The 16,741-nt window shown below is 43.1% G+C and overlaps 1 protein-coding gene across 7 annotated transcripts in view; it reads left to right on the top strand.

Annotated features, from left to right (window-relative positions):
* Positions 1-16,741, top strand: part of PPP4R3B (protein phosphatase 4 regulatory subunit 3B) — a 287,048-nt gene that overhangs the window by 58,095 nt on the left and 212,212 nt on the right. For all 7 annotated transcript variants that reach the window (XM_029593745.1, XM_029593747.1, XM_029593743.1 and 4 more), the window contains exon 4: positions 3,996-4,619. In XM_029593745.1, the coding sequence (XP_029449605.1) occupies positions 3,996-4,619 (624 nt within the window). The remainder of the gene's footprint in view (positions 1-3,995; positions 4,620-16,741) is intronic.

Consider the following 16,741-nt stretch of genomic DNA (forward strand, 5'->3'; position numbering starts at 1 on the left):
TGCCCTCTTTGTCTGGCCTGCTGCTTCTTGCCGATACCTAGCGGCAGGTCCGAAAGGGCTGGGAACGGTCGGAGGACTGTTCAGTAACCAGCATTGCGTTGTTGGCCTTCCAGAAGCATGCAGGTCTAGTAGAGGGCAGACCTTCAGTCTTCACTCATGCTTGGACACGCCTTGCCTACCTTGGTGCTGCCCTGGAGTCTTCTGGGGTCGTGCCAAGGCCCAAGGGCACACAATCCCCTCAAGATGGGACCGCTCTCCTAGTGTTCCCAGAACACCCTCCAGCCCTTGTCGCCATCATCATCACTTATCCTCTTTTCCACCCTCTGGCATTATCATCTTGCCTCTCCCCCCCGACTCTGTGGAACATTCATATACCCCCCAACCCTGGCATATTGAGCTTTTTGCTTCTAAGAAAACTAAAAAATCATGGGATAGGAAGCGATGTCCTTTCGTGGATTACAAACTGGTTAAAAGACAGGAAACAGAGTAGGATTAAATGATCAATTTTCTCAGTGGAAAATGGTAAACAGTGGAGTACCTCAGGGATCTGTACTGGACCTGTGCTTTTATATATATATATATATATATATTATATATATATATATATATATATATATATATATATAAAACATATACCTCCTCCCCCTCTGCAAACTGTTATCAGATCTCAACCTAATTCACTATCTGTACGCTGACGACGTGCAGATTCTGATCCCCATAACAGAATCAATCTCAAAGGCACTCACCCATTGGAATAACTGCCTTCTATCCATCACCAATCTACTCAACAGCTTAAACTTGGTCCTCAACTCCTCTAAGACAGAGCTCCTCCTCATCTCCTCAAACGATAACAATATCTCCCTTCCATCTCCACACAACTCTCACATTACCTGTAAGCAGGTTAGAGATCTTGGGGTTATTTTAGACAATCGACTAAACCTGAAGAAAATGGTCAACACAACAACTAAAGACTGCTTCTACAGATTACAGGTTCTAAAACGACTTAAACCACTCTTATTCTTCCATGACTTCAGGACAGTCCTACAAGCGCTACTGTTCGCCAAAATAGACTACTGCAGTGCCCTTTTCCTAGGACTCCCCAAATCTACCACCAAACCTATACAGATGATACAAAATGCGGCAGCGAGATTGTTGACCAGTACCAACCGCGGCGAACACATCTCACCCATACTCAGGAACCTACATTGGTTACCTGTGAATTTCAGAATTCTATACAAATCAATCACCTTAATCCACAAAACCATTCATCATCAACTTCAACTTGACCTGGAAATACCATTCAAACTCTACTCTTCTAACAGACCAATTAGAGATGTTCACAAAGGCACTCTGAATTTTCCCCCCACTAAAGCCACACGCCTCGCTACGACCAAAGACAGAGCTTTTTCGATAGCAGGCCCATCTATTTGGAATAGCATCCCATCAAATCTCAGACTGGAGCCTTGCCTTTTAACTTTCAGAAAAAGACTTAAAACCTGGCTATTTCACCAAGCCTTTCCTGATCCTCCAGACAATTACTAGTTGCCCTTCACTCCTACCCGGTCTGGCAATCATTTCCACGAAATGGACTCTGAGACTTTCAGGTCAAAGCACCGTTTAAGCTGTTAACTCGTACGTTCTATGGTAACACTACTTATTTATTACCGGCCTTTCTTCTTTCCAGCTTGTTGTAAGCTTCCAAGTTCTCTATCCCTGTTGATTGTAACTTTGACTTATTCCTACCATTGTTATCTTTCATTTTACTTGAATTGCTACTCCAGTTATTCCCTTGTTATATTGTAAACCGATCCGATATGGTTATTTACTATGAAGGTCGGTATAAAAAACTGTTAAATAAATAAAATAAATATATATATAATGATCTGGAAAGGAACACGAGTGAGGTTATCAAATTTGCGGATGATACAAAATTATTCAGAGTAGTTAAATCACAAGCGGATTGTGATACATTACAAGACTGAAATATTGGGCATCCAAATGGCAGATGAAATTTTAATGTGGACAAGTGCAAGGTGTTGCATATAGGGAAAAATAACCCTTGCTGTAGTTACACGATGTTAGGTTCCATATTAAGAGCTACCACCAGGAAAAAAAGATCTAGGCATCATAGTGGATAATACTTTAAAATCGTCGGCTCAGTGTGCTGCAGCAGTCGAAAAAGCAAACAATGTTAGGAATTATTAGGAAGGGAATGGTTAAAACAGAAAATGTCATAGTGCCTCTGTATCGCTCCATGGTGAGACCGCACCTTGAATACTGTGTACAATTCTGGTCGCTGAATCTCAAAAAAGATATAGTTGCGATGGAGAAGATACAGAGAAGGGCAATCAAAATGATAAAAGGGATTGGAACAGCTCCCCTATGAGGAAAGGCTGAAGAGATTAGGGCTGTTCAGCTTGGAGAAGAGACGGCTGAGGGGGGATATGATAGAGGTCTTTAAGATCATGAGAGGTCTTGAACGAGTAGATGTGAATCTGTTATTTACACTTTTGGATAATAGGACTAGGGGGCATTCCATGAAGTTAGCAAGTAGCACATTTAAGACTAATTGGAGAAAATTCTTTTTCACTCAACGCACAATAAAGCTCTGGAATTTGTTGCCAGAGGATGTGGTTAGTACATTTAGTGTAGCTGGGTTTAAAAAAGGTTTGGGTAAGTTCTTGGAGGAGAAGTCCATTAACTGCTATTAATCAAGTTTACTTAGGGAATAGCCACTGCTTTTAATTGCATCAGTAGCATGGGATCTTCTTGATGTTCGGGTACTTGCCAGGTTCTTGTGGCCTGGTTTGGCCTCTGTTGGAAACAAGATGCTGGGCTTGATGGACCCTTGGTCTGAATTGGCATGGCAATTTCTTATGTTCTTATGTTCCTGATCCTTCCTTCCCTGGAGCCTGCAGAAGTCTGAGCAGCACTTATCTGTTGCTGTTTCTTCCTCCTCTGTTGGCTTGCTTCTGCAGTGATAACAGCACAAGGCCAGCATGTCCAGCAAGAGAGAGCTAATAGAGAGGGAAGCAGCTGAAGCAGATAGGTGCTGCTCTCTGACTCCTCTGCTGGCAGGAGGTCATTCTGCAGGCAGGAAAGAAAGAAAACAATGAAGACTGCTGGCGACTCAACTTTTCATATCTGGCTCTTCTCATGGCAAGCCTGCAGGTCAGCCGCAGCACATGTTGGGAAACAATACAGTAAATAATTATGTAGCATCTGTCTTGCTAACACTAGACACAACATGTAAAAGCAACATTTTTGCCATATACCAGCCCCACATAGTAGATAACAAGACATGGTAATCAAAACATTCTCAGGGTGGATGGGCATGCAGAATGCATCACAGCTGGCTTTTTGTTCTTCATACTCCTGGCATCCATCTAGGAGTTCATGTCCAACTCCAGTCCCCAGATTAGCAGTCTTTTTGACTAGATCCTGGTCAGCCTGTGGAACACGAAAGGAAACACCATTTAGATTATGACCTAGACAAGAGCAATGTAAGAGAATGCTAAAGTTAACATTTCCAAAGATATGGGAAACCACAAGTTACTTACTGGTATCAATTGGGGAACCTACTAGATATGATCATGAGTCATAGTACTAGCCTGTGTAAACTAGTTATAGGAAGGATGATATTTGTTATAGTAGAGGGATTGCTGCTTCCCTTTAGCTGTCTTGGCTCTTAGGTCATTAACAGCAGCACATGAATCCCTGTGGTTGTTTACTGGGCAGCAGCAACCCTAAGGCTTTTTAAAGGAATCTTGTTTGTGTTCCCTTGGTACAACTGAAAGAAATCCTGTGTTCATCTCTCATAAAGTAGCCTTTAAAAAAAATAAAAAAAAGGGGGGGGGGGGGGGGCAGGAAGCGCGAGTACCACAATCAGTCTTTTGGTTTCAGATCTGTTCATTTCTTTGTGCATACCATATTTACTTATATGTCTAATAATATGCTATATTGCTCTACAGTTTAACATTGTTTTTCTTTGTTAGGTTCAAGGTAAGGACCCTTCAGTAGAAGTCACACAGGACCTCATCGATGAATCAGAAGAGGAACGTTTTGAAGAAATGCCAGAAACAAGTCATTTAATTGATCTTCCTTCTTGTGAAATCAACAAACTTGAAGAGATTGCTGACTTAGTGACCTCAGTTCTTTCCTCTCCTATCCGTAGAGAAAAGTTAGCACTAGCCTTGGAGAATGAAGGCTATATTAAAAAACTGTTGCAGATCTTCCAAACTTGTGAAAACTTGGATAACACGGAAGGCTTGCACCATTTGTATGAAATTATTAGAGGGATTTTATTTCTCAATAAAGCAACTCTCTTTGAAGTGATGTTTTCAGATGAGTGTATTATGGATGTTGTGGGCTGCCTGGAGTATGACCCAGCTTTGGCTCAGCCAAAAAGGCACAGGGAATTTTTGACCAAAACAGCAAAGTTTAAGGAGGTTATACCTATAACAGACTCTGAACTTAGGCAAAAAATCCACCAGACGTACAGAGTACAATACATTCAGGATATCATTTTGCCAACGCCATCTGTTTTTGAGGAGAATTTTCTTTCCACCCTCACTTCTTTTATTTTTTTCAACAAGGTTGAGATTGTCAGCATGTTGCAGGTAAGTGAATTCAAGATGACCCTCAACATGGTTGAGTTAATTTCATTTTTGAGCTTGAGCTTTGTAAATGTACTGTTGAGTTAAATTTCTCATTTGATGATACTTAGGTTCTTCAAAATTCTTTGAAACAAATTTGAAGTTGTCATCCTAATAAAAATGGTAAAATTGTTTGAAATGATAGTTTTCAAAGATGCAAGTCATTGATCCATAAAAGTATTTTATATAGTACTGTGTTTATGTAAACTATATTTCATCTTTAATAGCTGAACAAACCTTTTGGGCATGTCACACTTAAATATGTGGGTGTACTGCACTTAAGAGCACTTGCATATGTTTTTTTTTTCTCATTTGTTTTTTTTCTTCTTACCAAGTGGTTTTAAAACCTGGTTTTAATATTAAAAATAACACTTCTATAGCTACCAAACAGATCCTTCTCTACCCATCCTTCCCTCCCTAAGAAAAATATATTACTCATATTGATCCAGTTATTTGTGTATGAATACCAGTACTGAGAAACATGAAATAACTATTTTCAAATGAACATTTTCTGAATTTTGAAAATGTCTCCTTACCTTAGTAATTCTCCTAAGAGATTACTCAAATATTTATGTAAGTCAAAAAGATGTGATCCTAGAGCAGTATTTCTGAGCTTATGGTGAGGGCACGTAGCTTTCAAGGACTATTTTCTACTGGTTGCCCCTAGAAAAAGGAGATTGATATGGTGTAAATAGAGAAGTAAAAGCTTATTTTTAAGGGGTTTTTTTTTTTTTAGATTAGTATTTATAAGGAAGGATCTTGGTATCCTGTTTAATATGAATTTAGTGATGTCATTCATTTCTTAATTTAAGTGGAGTTTAATTTTCATATATATTTGACAAAGTTGGAGTCTTGGTGTTCCACATTTCTGTAGTTGGTATTTCTGGCTCTGTAGGATGGACCAGTATTGTCACATTTATTTAGCCAAATATTTTACAGTCCTGATGTTTCAAAGTCTCCTGATGTTTTTCAGTCTTATGTTATCAACCCTAGTAATATCCTGTCAAGAGGCACATTTATTGTTTGGTCATGTTAGTTGCAAAAGCATATAATAACTGTAACTGATTTTAGTGGTCACCTACCCTGAATTATTTGTCTTTTGTAGCTGTTTGCTGGTAGAACCCAGAAGATTTGTAGCATAGTAATTGTCTCATTAGGGCAATTGACCCGCATTATATTGCACATACCTTTTAGAATTTGTACATAGGCTCAACCAGACTTGCATTAATTTTTCTCTTTAAAATATAGTGTAGCTGTGGAGTCTTGTAGGTTGTGATTCAGGACCAGCAAAAAAACATGATGCTATATGAGCTTTCAAGATCTCATCCTCTTCAAATGTGAAAATCAGATAACTAAACTCGAGTAGAAACCTAAGGCATCATTCAGTGCTTTGGAGAGTAGGGGTTGGGTGGTGTGGTGTGGTATGGTATGTGTAGGGGGCAAGGGAAAAGGAAGTTCCAGTCGTACATCTAGTGGCCAGATTCAGAGACATGGTTCTGTAGGGAACTACTGTGGCCACTGGGATAGATGAGAGAGGTAAGTGGGCTAAAAATGGGAAAAATCTCCAGGTAGTTGGAAATGAAGGCTTATGGATTTGTAGCCTAAATCATTTTCATTTATCACGCTTTCCAGGCAAGGAGTTCAAAACATGTTACAGCAGATTTGGGAATTACAATTTTATTGGTATACCCATTACAATTCATAGGCTATGGTTAGATATTGTGTTATGGATACAGATATTGCTGTAAATATTATAAATACAAATACTAATTTAGTCAGAAATGCAGGTTAAGTATGGTTGCAATAAGAATTTAGGCTTAAATATAATACACATCAATAATAGAAATGTTGCCAATAGCAATATAATAGAAATGTTGCCAATAGCTTAAAGTAGTTTTGTGTATAAATAGCATTAATGTGAAATACAATTTGGTACATGATGTGGTGGTGACTTGGTGGGGAAAAGAAGTGAGTGGGTGTACATGTTATATGCAGTTCAGAAGTGTCTTTGGAGCCAAAAAACTAAGTTCAGGATCTGGTTAAAAATTCACAATTCTGGCTGTAGGCTGAAGGTTGTTACAAATCAGGTTTTCAGTCATTTCCTGAAAATGAGGTCTGGGACAAGCTTGATCTCAACTGGAAAAGGAGTTCCATAGGGTGGGGACAAATATTGAGAGTTTCTTTGTAGAATTTGATTCACATTTCTTTGGGAGGTGGTACCAATAGTTGACTGGGAAAAGTGAGCACTGCAGCCAAGAATGTGTGTAAAAGGGGTATGCCAAATCCTCGAGGACCTTGAAAGCCAGGACCAGGTTTCTGAGAATGGTGCAGTAGTGAATCGAATCAGGTTGAGCTGGGAAAAGGATCAGGAGGGAGCTGTCAAACTGAAAAAAAATTCAAGAAAAACATACAAACTGAGGAAATTAAGAGATTAGATTGGTATATTGTCTTTACACCTACCACTTTGTTGCTAAGTTTTTGCAAGACTTTTGATTCAGAGTAGTTTGAAGAATGGACCTCACATTCTACAATCTTGTCTTGGTCCAGTAAAAGGCCTCATAACCTAATAAAATTCCTATTTTCTCAGGTTATTAGAATTGTATGCTTCAGAATGGTTCTATAGTATAGATGTTTTGAAAAATGTGAAACATGCAATTATTCACTAAACTTAAGTGACCATGCTGTATAGTATAAACAGACTTCTTTTGAGTAGTATTTACCTATAGTAAAATATAGTATGGTATGTTTGGTTTATGTTCTGTATCCTTGTATTAACTGTCGTGTTATGATTCCTGATTAAATTCCTTAGTTTGCTTGGAAAATATCTCTTTAAAACCACCTCTAATGCTCATCTAGTATTGGTCTTGATTTGTGCTTCCCAGGATACCAGTGGAGATTTGAAGTCACTCTGGCACTTTGCTTCCATCCACCTATATTATGCACATATACCCAGAAAGTGGACTGAAGGTTCATTTTTATTACCACAGGTATAATAACACATTTTTAAACAGTTGCTATTCTGGCAGCTGATTAAAAAGGTTGTTTGACCTCAGGAACTGAAAGGAAGTAGAATGACCAGCTGAGTTATAATTTTTTAATTTTATCAAAATGTATCTAGGTAAAATGTAGCAGTAAATTTGATATCAAACTTTGTATAAAGTTCACATTCTTCTCAGAGGTGAAAAATTTAAAAATGTAGCTATATTTTCTGACTAAAAATACTATTAAATAAATAAGATGATGCTTGGGCCAGCATGGTGGTTTACTGGCAAGTGCTGTGCACTTCCATGTGGAATGGCCCCAGTCTTCCACATCTGGGGCTGGGAATGCTGCAGAGGCAGTGTTCGTAGCCCTTGGGGGAGGAAGAAATGATGATTACAAACGAGACACACATGGCAGCCATATTTAGAACTCATGATACAGGATTCTGGAAAGAGGCTAGGTTCATGGTTTCTGGCATCAGGACTATTAAAATGACCAGCCTCGGATCAGTTGAAACGTTTATTACTACAAAAATAAGAGGGGAGGGGGGCAAATTCCTGTTTAATTTTGCATGATGACTCAGTATCTCTGCATTGGTTACAAATGAGCTGGAAGAGAGCAAAGAACTACTGGGCCTAAAATTGATACTTTTTTGTGGGTTTTTTTTTTTTGTATTTTGACCATTTTGATGCTTCTTACTTGTGGCAATATATTGACATATTGAGGGTGAAAAACTTTGCTTTTCCATTACATTTCTGTATATTAAATATAAAAATAGACTTCATTTGATGGCTTACTATCAGCATCAGGGCCATACTATGTAAAAAACAAACAAACCAAAAACACCACAAAATCCAAAATATACAATGCCTTGTGGTATTGATATATAATTGTACATTTGATAGTAACTGTATTTTGCTCAGAGGCTATGAACGTAATACTTGCATCACCTTCTACGCTTTCAGACTACAAAAGATTTTGAATGGATAATTTTCTTGGGTGGGGGGGGGGGGGGGGGGATTTAGCTTTACCGTAGTAGCTACCAACATTTTCTTTTTGGAACTTACTTGAAACTTTTAATACAATCACAGAAAATTAAAAATTAAAATATGAAAATGTTCACAACTTTGATACTATGATTAAATTAATAATTGCTGCCTTGCTTTCATATTTTCATTTTTATTGTCCTTGATTGGCAACACTGGGACTTTTTGAGATCCATTTTACATGTATTCAAGGCCCAAAGTTGAGGATCCTCTGACATTCTCCACTTCTTCTCTGTAATCCAAGGTTTGTCTGCACCTATGCATAGTGTATTTATTATTTTTTGTATTGTACCCTGCACAGTGTGCCTTGCGGAGTATAATAAAATAGCTTTACAGAGATAAGTGAGATATGAGGTAGGTGCAATAGATAAGACTGAAGGGTTATGTATTTAGAAAAGCAAGTAAGATGAGTTTGTACCTGAAACTATAACAGTGATGAATAGGAGAATCTTGTATTTCAAATGGGAGCTTGTTCCAGAACAGGAAAAGGGCATGGAAACAGTTTTCTTGCTTAGTCTGGATGCTGAGGAAGAGTGTAGGACTGAGAATGAAGAGGTGGGGGGGAGATATAGCAATGCATGAGGTCAGTCAGAGGAGCCAGACTGTGACTGCATTTAGAGGTAAAAAATCTAGTTTTCTTCCACTAGCTTTCAGGTACCAATCACTATTCATACTTGAAGTAAACTGTCATTGGAGTAACAAAGCTGTTGGAAGAGGAACCTAGTAGCATAACTGAGGAAGACAGAGGGTGGAAAAAAGAACGTGAGATGAGCTAGGATGCTATTATAGTAGTGGAGACATAGGAGAGATGATGTGGAAATTTAAGGGATCAATAGTGAATCCAGTGCTCTTTGTAGAATTGAATGCTTGAGGGATAGAGTTGGCAGACAGGCAACCATGCAGAAGATGGGAAAAAATAATTTGTTATTGATGGGTTTAGCAGTAGAAAGCAAAAACACATCTAAGAAAAGACTGAAAATAGATGGGAAAAGAGTTGGATGGACATGAGAGAGAAGTGAAAGATCTGGATAATATCTGGAAAACTGTGATGTGAGAGTTTAAAAAAAAAAAAAAGCAAAGAGATTCGAGGCTTGTGAGTTTAAACAACAACAAAAAAAACGCTGGGGACCTATGACCAAATTTTCTGTGGTACCAGTAAAGAATGAGAATAGTTCAGAATAGGAGTTTACTAGAAAATACCAAATCTACCAGTGTGATTGGTTGGATCGGCTCTTTCTCACAGGACAAGCAAGATGGTAGTCCTCACATATGGGTGACATCATCAGGATGGAGCCCAATCACAAACACTTTTGTCAAAGTTTCTAGAACTTTGACTGGCATCTACTGGGCATGCCCAGCATGGTACTAACCCTGCATCTAGCAGGGGTCCCTCTTCAGTCTCTTTTTTTCTGCACAACAGTAGCCCCGCTGGTTAAGGAGCTCTCTAGAGATTCCTGACAGGAATTTTCCTCACGGAACTTATTTCTAAAATTTCAAAAAAATTCTACCCCATAGGGGTCCTCCTATCGATTCCGTAGTCCGCGGTTGTAAGGTAAGGCTTTACCCTCATTTGCAGTCGATTCCCGTCAAGTTTTCCCTTCAGGGCCTACCGGCCATGGACTGCACCGAGGCTAAATTTTTGTTGAAGCCATGACGTCTGGTTTCCGTCGGTGCCCCGATTGTCCTCTGACAATGTCCATCACAGACCCGCAAAGGGTCTGTGTGTTGTGTTTGGGGTCGGATCATGACATCTTAACTTGCACCAAATGTGCCCAAATGACACCGAAGGGCCATAAAGCCCACTCAGAGAAGATGGAGTTTCTTTTTCAGACAAAGCCACTAACTCCATCGAGCGCTTCGACATCGTCTGAGCCGGTGCAATCGACCTCTCGCCAGCAGCGAGACACCAGTGCTGTCCACCCGGCACCAATTACTCCGAAGGCATCGACTTCTTCCTCTTTGGCACTGGAGAAGGATCTAGGAGAACATCGTGAAAAGCGTCGACACCGTCATCGGAAGGCTCAGTCCGCTGATCCAGGCAAGCCCGGCATTGGCATCGACAGAGCCACCAACAAAGAAATCCTATCCAGAGAAGGCCCCATCCTCCTCTGTGACTGGGTCACCAAGGCGTTCCCCACCTTCATTGGTACAGGGAGCCGTGACTCCACTTTCACCGGTGGACCCTTCGGCTATGCCAGTGCTGCTTCCTACTCCGGAGCTGGGGTTCCACGTCCCAGGTTTCCACGAGGAATTGGATCGGATTATCCAAGAGGCCATCGGAAAGGCACTGCAGGGCTTCAGCCTCCATTGACGTTGGCACTGATGCCAGCCCCAGTTGCGGACCCGATTCCCATGATGCTCGCACCGCTACTCGGCAGGCTGGATGCGTTGATCGGTGCCCTTCCACAGGTGGAACCGAGGATACCGGTATGTCCAACGCCTTCCACCTCGATTCCTTTGTCATCGGATGGTGATGAAGCACCGAGGCTGGAACCTATGCCCGGGGCCATCTGGGAGCTTGTCACCGATACCATCGATACCACATCGTCCTCAATCAATACCTCCTCCGATGCAGTCGGTGCCTCCTCCGATGCCATCGGTGCCTAGACCTGATCCTTTAGGAATAGCACCATTACTTCCCTCTGAAGATCCTATGGGAGCAGGTGATTAGCCTTACGATCCTTGGACCGATGATTCTTCCCAGGATTCTGATGATCTACCTTCAGAGCCACATTCTCCTCCAGTGGACCTGTCCTTTATTAATTTTATAAAAGAAATGTCTGAAGCCATACCAATCCAACTTCAGACGGAAGAAGACTCCAGACACAAGATGCTGGAAGTGCTCCAATTCGTAGATGCACCCAAGGAGATCATGTCCATACCCATTCATGAAGTCGTCCTGGACTTGTTGAAGGGGAAATGGGAGCATCCAGGATATGTACCACCGATGAATCGAAAAACAGATACCACCTACCTGGTACAGAGACAGCCCCTGGTTTCCAAAAACCACAACTGGATCACCATTCTGTGGTTGTAGAATCAGCCCAGAAAAAGGGACGACGTTCTAAGCCTCATTCTTCCATACCTCCAGGGAAAGAACAGCGGTCCCTGGATGCATTTGGCAGTTGTGTTTTCCATGGCTCAATGCTTATTTCTCGCATTGCTTCCTACCAGTTATGCATGACCCAGTATAACAGGGACCTATTTAAAAAGATCCAAGAATTTTCTGAGTCTTTACCCGACCAGCTTCAGGATCAACTCAATATTCTGGCTCAGAAGGGTCTAGATGCTGGCAAGCATGAGGTCCGCGCTGCCTATGACATTTTTTACACTGCTTCTAGGATGTCCGCAGCGGGGATTAGTGCACGAAGATGGGCCTGACTGAAGTCCTCTGACTTAAAACCAGAAGTACAGGACCGACTGGCTGACCTGCCCTGCCCTGCGTCGGAGATAATCTCTTCAGGGACAAAATCCAGGAGACTGTAGGACAGCTCAAAGACCATCACGAGACGCTACGCCAGCTTTTGTCAGTGCCTTCTGATTTTCCGTCCACCTCTAAAAGGACATTCCAAAGAGACTCTAAGCGGCCGTCCTTCAAGCCATGGAGGTATCCTCCTGCTACTCGAGGTCGCCCCTCCAGACCTTACCAGAAAGGTCAGGCCAGACAATCCAGGCCTCAGAAAACTCAGCCAGCTCCTCCACCGGGCCCAGCTGCTGGATTTTGACTCCTTGCTGGAGAGCATAAGCCAACCTCCTCTACAGTCCATACCCATCGGCGGTCAGTTGTGCCACTTCACCAACATATGGCATATAATCACTTCAGATCAGTGGGTACTTGCTGTACTGACTCAAGGTTACCACCTCAACTTCCTGTATGTACCAGCAGACTCCCCACCTCGGCCGACGTGGGGATCATCCGACCACTCCTCTCTTCTGGAGGAGGAGGAGGTTTCAACCCTCCTGAAATCCCAGGCGATAGAACCAGTGCCCCTCTCCCCCTCCTTTCTTGTTTTGTTTTCGCTTGTATTTTTGCTATGTTACAAGACTAAAGGGGGACCTCGCATGGACACGCAGATAGTGGCAGGCTGGGCATGCTCAGTCTGCTGGTCAAAGTTTCTAGAAACTTTGACAAAGGTTTTCCGTGACTGGCTCCATTGGATGATGTCACCCACATGTGAGGGCTAACATCCTTCTGTCCTAGGAGAACACCTGTTACAGGTAAGCAACTGCACTTTCGACGTATGAGTGAGGCGAGGCAGCCAGTGGCACCTCAGCTCTTCTCCCACTAGAAAAAGATTAGTGCTGCTTTTGCCAGCAGAGCACTAATGGCTCCTAGGGCTGGTGCTACTGTTGCTCATCAGTTCGGGCTAAAGAGAGGTTGAGGGAGAGGGCTTGGTGAGGATGAGATGGGCAGGGAAAGATAGCATTGTAGGTACAGTGAATGGGCAAAAGAGTAGTTCAATGTTCCAGTGGAGAATTCTGCATCAAAATATAAACATTTAGTTTTTTCCCCCTCTATTTTAATTACTCTCACTGATTTATATTATGGCATTCTCCAAGGACAAACAGGATGGCAGACCTCATTCATGGATGCCATCACCTGATGGAGCCCAGCACGGAAAACGTATGTCAGTTTCTGGATTTTGAATGAGCCTCTCTGAGCATGCCCAAGCTTTCTAGGGCCCATGCGTCCATGTGTGCTCCCTTCGGTCTGTCTTTTTCCACGGACCCTGATGGTTTGTTGGGCTCTAAAACGTATTTCTTTTTCTCATGTATTTGTTTTTTTTTTTTACCAACGGGATTTCCTTTTCATCGATGTGGGGGTCCCTCTGTTTCCTTGTGTATCATCCTTAGGTAGGTTATTTTGGTCATTTACGCTGTTTTTTTCACATTCGCAACACCGGGGTGGCTTGGTGTACTTGGTGCCCATCGGCCATCGATGGCTTGTGCCATCATTTTTAATCTGTGTCCCTTATTTCGTGATGCGATGTCATTTGGTGTTTCAGCAGTGCCCTCAATCCACGAGAACTATATCTGTCACGGATCCCATTATAGATGTGCCCTCTACTTGGAGGCATTGCATGATGTCCAGGGTTACCACAGATGAGCCCAGATTGACCCCTTCTGAAGAAGATGGAACAACTCTTTAGGCACTGGAAGGTATCAACATCAAGAGATCTCTGAGCTGCACCAATGACCATCAAGGCATCGAAATTGGCAGGACCATCGGCTTCGTCTGTATAAATGACCATCAGGGACTTGAGACAGGCCATTGCCTGGCTCCTCCAGGTCGAAGACTGAATCATATTCCTCCTCTTCAAACTTGGCACTAGGCATGGACTGTGCTGAGTATCAAGGGAAGCCAGAAAAGCATTGGCATTGGTCCATGGGGAAGGTCCGGCTTTTACTTAGAAGCGCCCAAGGCGAGATTGTGGTGAGGACCGCTCATTTTCCACGATTCTCAGTGGTTCGCCAAGGCCTCCAATGGGTCCGGATGTCAGCTACTGATCATCCTCTCTGTTCCGAAGAGGATCTGGTCACGTGTCCTTGCTCCCAGCCAGTGATGGCATTGGCAGTCTCTTAGGAGGAACTGGAGAAACAAGTGCAGTTTGCCATGGAGAAGGCACTGAAGAGCCTCTGTGTTGGAGTACCGATGGCCACCTTGGAAAAACATCCTAGATTGCACAGACCCCTTTTGCACCAGTAACTGGAGGGTATCGTGCTGCTGCTGCTGAGGAAGCTGCTCAGCCCCCTCTTGTACTTCAGGTTGTCCCACATGTATTGGCCCATAAAGAGTTGGTAGGTTGCTATGCAGACAATGAGCAAATCTCCATGAAACATCTTTCTCCCAGGAGTATCCATAGCCCTCGCATCCCTCCCAGGGGGCACAGAGGAGTGGGTCCGAAGGTGCTTGGCCTTCTTGAGAAGGGATTCAACCACAAATGATTGATTTAGCAGATGGCGCTTGTCAAATCCAGAAGCCTACTGGACAAGGTACACTGAGTCTGCCTTCTTATTGGCAAGAGCCAACAAAAGGGGAGAGCTCCCACATCCTCTTAACTGTATAAGGATGTCATGCACTGGGACTGCTACAATCTCCTTAAGAAGCTTCACGTACTGAACGATATCTAGCATCTGTCTGCAAATTATATGGGACAGCTTTGGCCATCAACCGGAAAAATCCTGTAAAGGAGAGGGCAGAAGGAAGTCTCCTCCAGAAGACGATGGAGAAGAGTCGGAGGGAACGCCATCCAATGCCTCATCTTCTGATGCCTCCGAGGACCATCCCTACCACCACTCCAGGAGAGAGGGGGTGCCAGCATGGCCATTTGGCTAGGGCCTACAATGTTCAATGGGCCTACTTTTGTTGGGCAAAATAAAAAAGCTACATATCTCTAATTCTAACATGTATAAATAAAAATTTCAATTGTAATTGAAGAATTTGCTAACAAGCTCGTAAAGCCGCCTTAAATAAAAAAAAATATTTGGGAAATTTAGAAAACAATTTCTCTTAAGTATCACATCAGAACCTTACGTAGGGGACTACTTTTCTTAGTTGGCATGGGCCTAATTCCTGCTCTCTCCGGCCCTGCCCACCACTGGGGTAAAGGGGGTGGTCCTTACTGTCAGTGACAGGGGATGGATACCATGGTGCTCAGTCCTGGACCCCAAGGTATTCGCAGTCTTCAGGGGAGCTTCCTCCTCTGAGAAACGTGGACGACCACCCAACCGGAGGACGGCAGCGCTGATACCCTGCTGAGCATCGATGCCACAGCGAACACAAGACACCAGTAGGACACTGATGAACACCTCAAGGGAGCTGAGCAGCAGCTCATGGAGCGATAGTACTGGTCTCTGTGCATAGGGAATCTCTGCTGCAGGGATTGGTGCCTGTAGACTCATCTGGCTGCGGGCCTCTGATCTCCATCTGGAGGTGCAGGAATGACTTGCTGGCGTGCCATGCACAGAAAATAATTTTTTCATAGATCATGTGAAGGATGCGGTGGCACAGGTCTGTGATCGCTGTGTGGTGCTCCAGCAGCTCTCTGCCAGCACCCAAGACCTGACCGCCTCATCCAGGAGAGGTCTGAGATCAGAATCAAAAAAGTCCTTCTTCCAATTGAGGAGATACTATCTACACCATCTCAGCCCCGACAGCAACAGGACTCATCGCCGCCCTAGTCTGTGCCTCAGTCAACTTCAGGGACGGAATTTTTACTGGATCAGAAAGAATGTAGCCACTCTCCCAGTACCCATGGGGAAACCCCTGGTCAAGGGCAGGCTGCAGTTCTTTGCAAACCTGTGGCACAGTTGAATCTCAGATCAGTGGGTCCTCTGCATTGTCTGCAGAGTTTACAATCTGAATCATTTGGGTGTTTCTCCAAGTCATTTTTCGAGCCCATCTTGGGGGCTTGTAGATCATTAAGAGGTATCTTTTTGGAGATCTCTTCTCTCTTAATGGCCAGAGTGGACACGTCCTTTCCACCAGGGCAGAGAGGATGGGGATTCTACTTCCTGTACTTCCCGACTCCAAAGAAAACAAGGGGATTCCATCCTATCCTAGACCTAAAGGCCTTGAACAAGTTTCTAAACGGAGAAAAGCTCAAGATGCTTTCCCTGGGTACCTTGATCCCTTTTCTGCAAAAAAGGGACTGGCTATGCTCTTGTGATCTAATAGACATCATGATCTTCCCTAGTCACTGGAAGAATCTGATTTGTGGTGGAAAACCAGCAGTTCGAATGCTGCATTCTTCCATTTGGGCTGGTATCCACCCCACGGGTTTTCACAGAATACTTGGCCATTGTGGTGGCTCATCTTGGCAGATTGGGAGTGGATAACTTGCTGATCAAGCACCCCTCTTGGGCAGGGGCCGAGAAGTCCATGCGTTTGACCATCTAGGTGCTGGACTCACTAGGGTTTATCATCAATTAGACCAAGTCCCATCTCAGCCTAACACCTCAACTGGAATTCATCAGAGCTCTAGCTAGACACACCATTCAGGGCAAGGCCGCTATCAACCTAACGCCCATCATAGAAGGGATCCAAACAAGCCAGCA

Source organism: Rhinatrema bivittatum, chromosome 3, assembly GCF_901001135.1.
Source record: "Rhinatrema bivittatum chromosome 3, aRhiBiv1.1, whole genome shotgun sequence".
Classification (NCBI taxonomy): domain Eukaryota; kingdom Metazoa; phylum Chordata; class Amphibia; order Gymnophiona; family Rhinatrematidae; genus Rhinatrema; species Rhinatrema bivittatum.